General features: G+C 37.9%; 1 protein-coding gene across 1 annotated transcript in view; it reads left to right on the top strand.

Moving 5' to 3' along the window:
* nol10 (nucleolar protein 10) overlaps positions 1-12,764 on the top strand; it is a 37,550-nt gene that overhangs the window by 1,523 nt on the left and 23,263 nt on the right. The window contains exons 2-9 of the mRNA XM_007897090.2: positions 2,796-2,841; positions 3,525-3,623; positions 4,932-5,009; positions 5,619-5,656; positions 5,771-5,907; positions 7,587-7,652; positions 10,245-10,305; positions 11,218-11,303. Of these exons, the coding sequence (XP_007895281.1) occupies positions 2,796-2,841; positions 3,525-3,623; positions 4,932-5,009; positions 5,619-5,656; positions 5,771-5,907; positions 7,587-7,652; positions 10,245-10,305; positions 11,218-11,303 (611 nt within the window). The remainder of the gene's footprint in view (positions 1-2,795; positions 2,842-3,524; positions 3,624-4,931; positions 5,010-5,618; positions 5,657-5,770; positions 5,908-7,586; positions 7,653-10,244; positions 10,306-11,217; positions 11,304-12,764) is intronic.

The following is a 12,764-nucleotide window of genomic DNA, read 5'->3' as shown; positions in this document are numbered from 1 at the left end:
AAACAGTCGTGGATTGAAAATGAACAATTTATTTTTGTTTTTGGAGGGATTATTATTAGCCGTGTGGAGTAAGGAAACTTGCCCAGGGTTTCGCCCTGCCTGGAATTGAACCCAGGTATCTCCCTTGCAAGACGAGTGCTCTAACCACTGAGCTACAGGACTTATGCCACATGCACATCAAAATTTCTGTATCTGGAATGGAATGCAAATTCTCTCTGGAGGGAATGCAGATAGATTACTGAATTAATATTAGGTGCAGGTTAGCAAAAGCAAAGGTTTGCCAAGCCTACTATGTGCATTGGGGATACTGCTGGAGGTAACCAGCAAAAAATTCATAACTCGCTATTGAAAGCACTGTCTGGCAAGATTCCGCTGCTCGTCCAGCCAGGACCACACTACTTCTTTAGGGCTTTGGCTCGCAGAGTTAGCAGGAGCTAGGTGGGCAAAATCTTTGTAATGGAAGTTGCCATTTAGTGAGCCTTTTTGCTGCCTAATGCGCATAAACATTTGTGCAAGTACTCAAAAGAACCTTAAGCTCCAATGAGGTACCATGCATAATTTTTTTAAAAATTGATAATGTCTTGATAGCTGTAATCAAGTGATTAAGCCAATGGCTTCTGAGACTCTTGATGAGATGACAACCTCCAAAAGAACTTTTAGCCACATGGGGTTCCATATTTCCATATGCATCTTCAATGAATGCATGGTTTCCTGAAGACCACCATGAGTGTACACAATTTTCACTAATGCGTCTCCTCAAATCCTGTCACCATCTCCTCACCTGGCTCTAACCTCCTCAAGTTCATTCTCTCTCTCTCTCTCTTCCTCACTAACTCACCAAACCAGTGTGTAACTTTGGTGACTGCTTTCTCTCTCCCTCATGCAGGCTCTGACCAAGACATTTTCTCCAGTTCCTACACCAATGCCTGTCTCTGCCCCTCACTCTAAATACCACCAAATCCTTATTCACTCCTTCATCACTTTCCAGCTAAATTTTTCTAACTCGCTCCTTGGCCTCCCCATCACCACCATACATAAACCTCAAATCAGCCCAAACCTTGGGCTCTGCATTCTCATCGGTTTACAAACGTTCCAGAGAGCACCCTAAATAATGACAGGTGTTCAGGCTTGGATACACGTGAGTTTTATAGAGTTGAAGGAAAAAAATAAGTGTTTGGCATGAAAGAGGATACTGACATTGTTGAAGCCTTCGGCAACAGATATGGACTTTCCATTTGAAATCAGAGGCTCAATAGAGGAAGGAGGAATACAAATTAAATATCAGTTAAATTACAGAAAGGCACAAGAGTAGGTGAAGAATTATGGTTGGGGGAGGGAGTGTGTCCTGTTCTATTTGACAAATTCTGATCGATTGTCTGTCGGAAATCGAGTTGATCAAGTCCTGGATAAGCTCTAACTTTCTCCAATTGAATGTCGACAAGACTGAGGTTCTCCTGCTTGGCTTCCATCAGCACCTTCTCACCACAGGCGTTGACAACATCAAAACTACTTGCATGCACACTCCACCTCACAAAATCTGTCCGGAACCTCAGTGTCATGTTCGACTCTCAACTGTCCTTTAAACCTTGCATGCTCTAACTTGTTCAGCTTTTCCTCCACCTCTAAAACATTGCTTGCGTCTGCCACTATCTTTCCCCTTGGGCTACCGAGACCCAATCCATGCACTCATCCAGGCCAAGTTAAGCTCTCTCTGCTCGTCCACCGATCTGCCACTATCCTTCACAAGCTGCAGATTATCTAGGACTCTGCAACTCGTATCTTTTCCCTACTGGGTTCTGAAAGCCTATCACCGCCCCCTCCCCCACCATTCCTGATATCAGGCTGGCTCAGATGGTAGCACTTGTGCCACATTGTCATACTTCAGATGAGTCGTTAAAACCAAGGCCCCATCTGCCTATTCTGGTGGATGTGGATGATCCCATGGCACTATTCAAAGATAAGCGCGTTCCTCCTGATTCCGTGGCCAACTTTCCCCAAATAAAGTTGATCATTCACGGTCATGGGACATCGCTACGTGCAAATTGGTTGTTGTGTTTATCCACAGAACATATACTTTACAATATATCTTGTGAAGTGCATTGGGACATCCTCCTGATGTGAAAGACTCTGTACCAGATGATGGATTATTATTATCATGCCAAGCTCCGTATCCCCCAGCGGATCAAGTTCATGATTCCTGTCTTAACCTTTAAATCCCTCCATAGTCCTGCCCCACCCATCTCCGAGATCTCCTCAAATCCAACCGACCCAGCCATTGCCTCCACTGAGCAGGTGCCTTTATGTCACCTGCCCCATCGTTGGCAGTTGGGCATTCAGCATATCCGTCCCTACTTTTTTGAATTCCCATCCTTTGACTTACCCTTCCCATACCTCCTTCAAGGTCCACCTGAAGACTTTCCCCTTTGACTGCGGTTTTAGATATTTTTCCTCTAGTTGCCCCCATATCCAGCTTGGGTGCAAACCTTGAACCCTCCAGCATCTTGTCGTGTCTTTCTGACTTGAAAGGCACTGAATAAATGTAAATTTGGGTTGTATTGTAGTATAGTGCGCTCCCAAAAATATTTTGCTTTGATTGCCATTACATTAAAAGATAGCAAAGTTTAAAGATTTTGATGCAACTTTAATTCTAGTATTCAAGAATTTTGTTTCTGTTGCAGTTTTAATACCTGAATTATTAAATTATTCTGGTCACATCACTTACAAAATTATAGTGAAATTATTACTGAAGTTCCATGAATACATGTCCACTAATTTTAAGTCTTTATTAATTTCAGTGGCTTTCAGATAGAAAAAAGAGAGCTTTGCTGAAGAAGGATGGCGGTGAGTACATTTATATTTGTCTTTTTATTGATAACACTTTGATATATGATTATGCGGAGCCTCAGGATTTCTCCATAAAACAGAAGTATAAATAGAATACTAGACAATCTGTATCTCTATCAAAATTATAAATAGAATACTAGACAGTCTGTATCGCTATCAAAATTATCCAAAGACAGAATTTCAGTCATCAGTAGCTGGATTTACTCACACTACCTGGACTTTTCAAATGTACTTTTATGAGCTCCACCATCCTAACCCCAGCTCTGCCAGTGCTTTGAGACGTCTCAAAGATGTGAAAAGCGTTATATCAAATGCAAGGATTATTATTATAAATCAAGGCACTGGGTAGTTGGACTTGCGATTACTTTTACCCACATGGTTTATATGAATCAGATCATGAGATGATGCACTGTTAGTTAGGCTGCGCAACTACAATATAGTAGCTGTGTTCTGGTGCAGAATCCAATTGGAGCAATTTGAAAATTTACATTTTAACAAAAAAAATGTTTAAGCAAAAGACAATATGCATTGTTTTTTTATATGCCTTCCTTGCAAAAGTGCTATTGAAAGTTTTAACAAAGTAGCTAGAAGAGAATTAATGTTAAGTTATAATAAATATCTTTGTTTTTTGGAAAGGGGAAATGCATTGGTGATTCTGAATGAATTATTTTTGTTTCTAGATATCCGTCGGAGAATTGAGCTTATCCAGGACTTTAACATGCCTACAATTTGTAGCACCATCAAGGTTTCAAGGGATGGCCAGTATATCATGGCAACTGGTAAACATTTTCAATCTGGATATGAAAACAAAATAAATATACGAAACACTGCATATTATAGGTGAAAAACACTGTGATAGAAATGTACACATCCAAGTCATGTGTACACTCATTTAATTAACTGGGAGACGAATGGAGCATTGAATATCTCCCACTAAATTAAAGTAAGCTAAACAAAAAGTAGTTGAGACACTTTTTTAAAAAAAACTGCTTATTATTTAAGGAGGACTGTTAAGGATTGGTTGTTCAAAACATAGATGGTGTCTAACCTTTAAGTTGGAATTCCACCACTTGGTGGCGCAAATCACCACAATGAGTTAGAAAACTACTGCTTTCATCTTAGTGAACTATTTTCATTAATAATGGTCTGGATTCTTTTAAAAAAACCTTATATTAAAATGTGCTGTTCCTTGCCTTCATGTATGTAATTTAAAAAAATAGAAATGGGACAGTACTAGGAAGATTCATTACCAGTCCAGTGCACAGCAATATCTTATGATCAACACTTTTTTTCACTGAGTATTTTTTATTAATTTATTGAGTAACAATTCTTGGCATGCAGTAGGATTTACCAATTAGTATCTGCTTTGCATTTGATTTAATTGCATATACAAACCAGGACATAGTTGTTAATCAGCCTGGTTCAGTTGGTAGTGCACTCGCCTCAAAGTCAGAGGTTGTGGGTTCAAAAACCATTTGAGGTCTCTGAGTTCCTAGTTTAGGTTGACATTCCAGTGCACTGTCTGGGGAGTGCCATTGCTGGAGGTGCCGTTCTTCTGTTAAACTGAGGACCTGCCTACCTGTTAAGATAGATTTAAAGATCCATAGCATGATTCAAAAAGAGAAGGGAGTGTTTTTTCCAGTATCATGGCCAACAATCCCCAAATACAATTGGTCGATCATTTCATGGCTGTTTGTAGACATTGGTAGGTGCAAATTGGCTGCTGTGTTCACTCATCAAATAAAGTAATTCTACTTTACGGTATTTAAAAACAGAAGTTGCTGGGAACATTCAGCAGGTCAGGCAACATTTATGGAGAGAGGAAAGGGAGTTAACGTTTCAGGTCGATGACCTTTCGTCAGAGAAGAATATACTGTGAAGTGGCAAAAGGAAATTTTTTGCCACTTTACAGTATATCTTGCTTTGAGATATCTTCCTGACATGAAAGGCACTTTAACAAATGTAAGGATTATTATTATTGAAAATGCTTCCTTTTGTGTAATATTACAACTTGTTGAGTCTAGAGTGTTCAGTATTGCACCGTTTCTCTCTGATTTGCTTGTAATGCAACCTGATCATCTTTGTAGGCACATACAAGCCACGGATCCGATGTTTCGATACATACCAGTTATCGATGAAGTTTGAACGATGTCTAGATTCAGAAGGTTGGGAGAACTATTCTATTATTTAAAAAAAGTTTACCGTTTAAACAAAACTGCAATATGAGGATGACTGTAAGCTAATATTTGAAGAAAATGAATGCATGTTTGTTTAATTTATAATGTGTTGCTTAATCGTATGCATAGTACCTGGTAAAAACAGGGTTTCCCTCATTCATTTTCAGTTTATTTTGATTTGTATAAAGAAACTGACACATTTGGTGAGCTTTAAAGATCTTCACATATTCTAAACATGCAAAGTATCAGTACGGTATTTAGGATTGTTTTGAAGTAGATATACTGAAAATTATTGCAGGAGTGATTTGTCAAATAAGCTTCCTGTAAAATCTGAAAGCTAATGGTCAACATATTTAGTTTCAACAGTTGATATATTGGCACTAAACATCTCATTTGTTGTAAATGTAGTGAAAGTAAATATTTGACGTTTCAGTACTGCAAACAAATGTATAAAACTGCTTTTTAAAATATTAACGGTTGAGTACGGCTTGCTCTCCAAATGCATTTTGCTTATATTACATGTTTTAATTATTACTGGAATGTCTGAGTAAGAAGTTTTAAACAATGATAATTTGTAACATGTCCTTTTTTTCACAGTTGTAAATTTTGAAATTTTGTCAGATGATTATTCAAAGGTATTTGAGTTTATTTTGTTTCCTTACTTTGCAATTTATATTTTTAGTTCAAAGCATTTTTTTTCATTGTTACCAAAACCTGCTTTTGGCTAATCAATCATTTCTTCTTTTTAGATTGTTTTCTTACAGTGTGATCGTTATGTAGAGTTTCACTCACAACATGGTCGCTATTATAGGACGCGAATCCCAAAGTTTGGCCGAGACTTTTCATATCATTATCCCTCATGTGACCTCTTTTTTGTCGGAGCAAGGTATGAAAGCACTTTTATGTTTGTGTATTTTTAGTTATGCTTATGAGACTGATTAGCGAATTTTGAAAAAGCAAATAGTCTGATATATACATAAAGCCTGCTGACAGCGCTTTTGACTTTGTAACCAGAAGGTAAGTCAGAAGGTTGTGGGTTGAAGCCCCATCTCAGGACTTTGAACTCACAGGAGTGCTGCAGTATGCTACATTTTTGCAGATGAGGGATCAAACCGAGTTTCTGTTCGCCTGCTCAGGTGGATGTTAAAAATCTCAAGACACAACTGAAAAGAGGAAAGAGTCTCTCATGGTGTCCTGGTTAACAATCCTCCAAATAAAATTGGTCTTTCATTTCATGGCTGTTGTATGGGCATTGCTGTGTGCAAATTGGCTGCTGCATTTGCCTACAATACAGTCACTAAACTTCACAGTAAAATTCTATGAAGCACTTTGAGACAGCTCAATTGTGTGATAAGGTACTATGCCACGCAAAGATTATCATATATAAAGCATGAAGAAACCATCTTTAGTAACAATTCAGAAATAAATTTTCTCAGTTGCAAATTAGCTTTTCTGGAGTGTAGACTGTAACGGGAGCAAGTCCATGTCCAATTGTTGCAATATTCAATAGGAAATTGAATGTTTTGAATTTCCGATTAAACTGCTATTGACATTTAAATAAAAGGCATTTTGAATTCCCACGTTTGATGATGGGATATGTAAACTGCTGCAGATGAAATTGAAAATTTCCCCATTAATTGTTTTTTTGGCACTTTGTCCTCAGTCATTAGAATGTCACATTGGAGGTGATTCTGCAGGCATACTAGTCTGCACTCCTTAATTTTATAAAATTATCGGACAGTGCTAAGGGGAATTGTAATAGCTTTATAAACAAAAAGGATAGCTCAGATTGGCTTGAGCCACTTAGATGCAAAGGTGGCAAATTGGTGATCAAAAAGGAGTGGGTGGCGGAGCTATTTGCTGAGTACTTTGCCTCAGTTTTCACTGAGGAGAGGAGTGCTCCCATGGTAGAATTAAAGATCTGGAATATGGAACAGCTACTCGGGATAAGAGGTCGCGCGGCCCTGATGGGCTGCATCCCCGAATGTTGAGGGACACCAAGGAGGAGATAGTCAATGCCCTGTCACTCATATTTCAAATGTCCTTAAAGACTGGTAGGGTTAGAGAGTGGCAGAGGTGGTGCCACTGTTCAAGCAGAGTGCTAAAGTTAAGCTGATGAATTACAAGTCAGTTAGATTTGTTGGTTGTCGGAGGCAATAATAAGGGACCCACGTTAGTGATTACTTAGATAGGCATGAGTTAATTAGGAACTGTCAGCCCGGATTTATAAAGGGCAGATTGTGCTTAACCAGTTTAATTGAGTTATTTGAAGTAGTAACAGAAAGTATAGATAAAGGCATGTATGTTGTGTATTTGGATTTCCAGTAGGCCTTTGATAAGGTGCCATATGGAAGATTGAAATAGCCAAGTAAATTGAGTGTGTTTTGTGGGTGAAATGCAAAATTAAAAATTAAATATCTAGAGTAAATAATTGGAGTGTGGGTCACTGGAGACGAGGAGAAGCTAAGTCTGTATCCTGGAGGTTCTAAGAACAAAGCTGTACCAAACATTTTTGCAAAAAAGATACTGTGTAAAATCCATACTTTTATGTTGGTCTGCCTGCAGCTCTCAAGTGTATAGGTTGAACCTGGAGCAGGGACGATTCCTAAATTCCCTACAGACTGATGCTTCGTAAGTAACATTACTTTTTTATGAGCTATGACCTGTGGTTGTTTAGACTGTTCTTTTTCTGTATCTTAATAGTTCTCGTGGGTAAATGTGTGTGCAATAATGATGTGCTTTGATATTGCGCAAAAGACTGATACATTGATTAAACGCAGGCCAGCAAGATGAAGGAGAAGCTTGTAAGTTCTAGAAAGGCTCAATTGTCTTGTTTTATGCCTTTTGTTCCTACTTTTGTCCTGATTGATGGAATGTGATTCCACAGCTGCTGGTACCTCACCCCAGCAGCGCTTATTCATGTCAAGCATTGTCTGTGGGAACATTGCCCTCTGAGCTCAATCCTGTTCTAAACCATAATATACACACACTCACACTTTCACCAGAGGTCACTGAGCAGCAACAGGAACTCCAGCTTTTCCATTTCTAGCCGATGGGTCACTGAGGTAATTTATAGCATGCTAGATGTTATCCCGGCTGAGGTCAGTTAACTCAGCATAAACTGGATTTCAAACCTGCAACCTTTTGGTCTGTATGGTCTGGTACTGCACCAGTTGGTTCCTTTATCCAACATGCTATTGGTAGACTAATTTTGTGCTAGTTTTATGGTATTAAGGTTATCATATGTCAAAGAAAAACAACTTATTATCTTTAAAATATTTTATTGATAGAAATCAAGGGTAAGACTGGATGTGGCCATCAATTCAGTAGATCTTAATTTTTTAACATATTCTGTGATTCATTGCTTTCTTTCTTGTTTCTTTAAACATTGATTTAATTTTACTGTTAATTTAATTTACAATTGAAAGAACAAACTCATTATTTCCTTTTCAAAAAAGCCTAAAATTATTATGTTTTGCAGATAATTTGCATTTTAAATTAAAAATATATCAGAAACCATGGTCTTATATATGAATTATAATTTGATATATTCATTAAAAAATTATGGAAGCAGTTATCAAAAATAATGTCCATTATATGTGCTAAACCTAGGTAAATGTAATTCTCAAACTTAGAATTTTTTTTAAATAACCTTTATGTATCAACATTGCTACTGCTTGGAGGATTTCCTCATTCTGACACTTATTAATCTCTCTTACATCAGTTAATTATATGTTTAACTTGAGCTGTTTTAGCCCTGTGTGTGGTTTTGTGGTTTTCTTCAAGGTCTCTGCCAATGTCACTTTGAGGTCAGTAAGACAAGACTCCTAGACTGAGAAGTAAATGTATTCTGCTAGGCACTTTGTGGTAAAATGGCATAGTTGAAAGTTAAACTTAAACTATGACATTTGATTTTGATGGGCCAGTGTGTTGTAACACTGTACCACCACCGCTGACTTGCTCCTCAATCTGGGTGTAAGTTTAATTCCTTCATGTTATTAACTCCCAAGTTAACAAATTTCCATGATGCCAATTGACCTAACTGAATGTTTAAAAACAATAATCTTTTTCACGATGCCTTTCAATAATGAACAAATCACAGAAGTTGCTCCCAAATGACTTGTATTGGTAAAGCCACTGCCCAGTCTGAAATGGCATGAAGACCAGGCTCCAGATTTTACCCAATTCTGTGCTACATTAACTGATTACAAGAAATATGGGATGAGGAAGATCCTTCCAGAATATCAACTTCAGTCTTCCCATTACAAATCAAATTTTCTTAAAACTGTAGTGTCATCCTTGGCAGCAGTTGCTACAATTGACCTTAGGAGCTTGAATTGTGAGGGGAAATTCATCAGTTTTTCTGTTTCTATCATTGTGCCACAGTCCCTAACATTTGTTGAGTAGGACAAGTTTGGGCTCAGAGTGCATATCTAACAGTTGAAAAGCCCAGCAACTTATACTACAGAATGAACAACTGAAGAATGGCCAGATAGGTAATCGTCTGAAATAATAATAATTAATATATATGAAATAATATCCAGCACAAAAAATAAGATCTACTGAATTGAAGGCCACATTGAATTTTACCAGCATACGTTTGAGGCAAGGAAACTAGGGAGGGGGAATGTAGAAAATGTCAACAAAAAAAAGTTGATTGCACCATTTTTGATAGTCTAAAACAAGTCCAGATTACTTTTCTTTATACTTAGCGATGGTAGGGTTACTTGTGGAAATTAAATGTTTTTAGGTGTTCTTCTTAGCAGTGACCAGTGTTTGATTTAAACTATTACTGTTGGAAAAAGATAAACAGAAAAAGTTTTAAAGTGGCTGGGTCAGATTGGAAGACCAAGCAAGAGGGGTGGGAGCGAGATGTGTACTTAGGTTGAAATATTAAGGGACAACTTGTCAAAATTGCAATTTAATTTTAAATGGGCTACATACTCAGAGAACCTGTGTTAACATACCCATGTTATTGTAGTGTCAGGAGAGTAAGAAGAAAGCTGCAAATTCTGAAACGTTAATGTCTTTAATTTTGGCAAAACTGGTTGGCTGGGACCAAATACACTCTGTACAAATGCCACTGATTTAAATCTGATTGCACAAAGGGGCAATTGTTTGCAGGTATGTACTTCTGATTTTGATGTGTATATATAATGATCTTTAACGTGCCTGGATAGTGTACAAAATGTGCATACTGTTAACTGTTTGTCTTTCTTTTAGGGAGAATAATGTGTGTGATATTAATCGTGCACACTACCTGTTTGCTACTGGCACAGCTGAGGTAATGCAAAACACTGTAATAATGTCTGGCAAGGACCTAATGCTATGTACAGTGCCAATACTTAACCACTGAAACAATAGTGCAAAGAGAAATCGTAACCCGGTCATACTGTACTGGGGTATCACGATTGATTGACAGCTGAGACGCTTTTGAATGGATGGAGTACCTATCCATTCACGAGTGGTTCCAGGCTGTCAATTACCTGAGGTCCCCTTCCCGTCCAATGGGAGGGAGGAAGCTCCACCTCTGCTGGGTAGGATAGTACCAGACTGTAATTTGCTGCCAAACAAAGTAAATATATTTTACTGAATTCTGTTGAGTATTTTAACTTTCACTGGTTAGTTAACATTGCTTCAAGTGAAACAACATTATTACATATTAATATACAGCATTGGCGCCTCTGCTGGTGGGAATGGTATTCCCAAATAAAGAGAAATGAATGATTGTACCTTGGATGGGTAAGATCTTCATGTTGAACTCCTCTAACAGGGTGAAAGCACTGACAGAATCCAGCTGTTCATGAATGACTATGATAATTTGGAGAGCCATAGAGATGGGATTAGCTGAGAAGATACTTCCCTTCAAAAGATCCAATTATGTCTGATCTTTACAGGGTCTATAATAATAATATAAAATAATAATCCTTGCATTAGATATAGTGCCTTATCACGTCTTCGAGACATTTCAAAGTGCTTCACAGAATATACCGTAAAGTGAATTGGCTATGGTTTGTGGGCGAAACACATTTTTGTAATTTTTAAATTGGGGTAGCATTTATACTGGAAAAAATGGGGGAAAAAAATTCAAATATTTTTCTTTGAAACTCTTTTCTGGAGCTTTATTTCAGGCAAGATGTATCTTCCTGGTGATCTTTTTGTTTGTAATACATTGTCCACGTTTTTTTTATTTTAGGGTAAAGTAGAATGTTGGGATCCACGAACAAGAAATCGAGTAGGAATGCTTGACTGTGCTTTAAACAGTGTGACAAGTGATACAGAGTAAGCAATGTGAATAGATGTTGATTACATTTTAATGTTTCATTTTGGTGTCCTCTCTCTGATTCCTCGCTGCCTTTGAGAGATGTATGCTTTGCTCCACTTACTGTTTACCTATAATAACAAGTTTGAGACCATTAACTTAATGTTTGGAGGATTGTAAACGTGAGCCAAAGTCCCAGGCACATGGTGTGCTACTTTGGATCAGTAACTTTATTTTTTCCTATTTGATTCCTTTTATAAAATAGCACATGAAGTTCTGTGGGTGACTAGACTCTCCAGTATCTCACCCAAATAATCATTATTCATGTGTGACCTTAGATAATGAGCGTTGGCAGGCTATTCACCTTTGGGGAGGCACCACAGAAGCCTGCATGCATTCCTGCGATCAGGTGCCAGACACCTGGCTGTTTCTCCCCTTCCCCCCTCATTAACTTAGGGGATGGAGGCCAATTGTATTCCTCCACAACCGGCCCAGCTAACGCTGGAGACCGGGGCTTTGGTCTGTATAACCTTGTGCTGCACTGAGTGGTGCCATTTCCTTTTACGCCACCAGGGGAGTCTGCTGACTAAATTTGGACCAACAGCTCTCTGTGGAATTGGTTCCTAAATATTTAAAACAGAAAAATAACTTGATGAGAATTGTTTTATTCTAGGGATAAATAAAAAGCAAATTAAATGTATCTGTGGCAACCCAAATTTCTTAAAATTGTGCATTTAATGATGGTAGATTCCTCCATTGTCAGTTTCCCAGCAGCTGTTATTTCATCTATTTGCCTGGTCACAACTAATAAAGGTTTATTTTCCAGTTTTTATTTCCTAAGTAGGCTTTTCAGCCTTTTTTTAATTCAGTCTATGAATTGGGGCTTAAAGCTTTTTTTAAATATAATATTATTAAAATTCTGTATTTTTTGGTTCGTCAATTGGGTGTCTGGCGCATGTGGAAACCTACCACATTAATAATTATTAATTAATTTTCACCCACAAAATACACAGTAAATCCGCTGAACAATATGTTCTGTGAAGCGCTTTGAGACGTATCAATGACATGAAAAGGCACTATATCAAATGCAAGGATTATTATTACTGGACGGGGTGTCAGACTACACCAGATACTGGAGTCTCATTTTTTGTGAGAATCACAATGGGTTTGTAACTAATGAATCCTGTAGGTATTAGAGACCAATGTCCTAGAATTTTACTCAAGGGGTCGATTGGCAACAATCTCTTTTTACCACAATTCACAGATATCTGAACTAAGATCAGCAACAAAAAAGAATACCCTCAACACACCTGCAGGGTTCACTCTTTACAAAGTGAATTTGACTGGGCACTTTTAATGTCTCCTGAAAGAGATGCAAAAAATAAACACTAGCAAAAATTCTAGGGGTTTGATCGGTTGTATTATTCTGACAAAATTTTATTCAGTGGATCTACCCGGGTGAACCATAAGCTGATACTTAA

The sequence above is a fragment of the Callorhinchus milii genome, unplaced genomic scaffold (assembly GCF_018977255.1).
Source record: "Callorhinchus milii isolate IMCB2004 unplaced genomic scaffold, IMCB_Cmil_1.0 Scaffold3, whole genome shotgun sequence".
NCBI classification, from domain to species: Eukaryota; Metazoa; Chordata; class Chondrichthyes; order Chimaeriformes; family Callorhinchidae; genus Callorhinchus; species Callorhinchus milii.
Note: the sequence above shows the minus strand (reverse complement) of the source record. Positions and strands in the feature narration are given on the sequence as shown.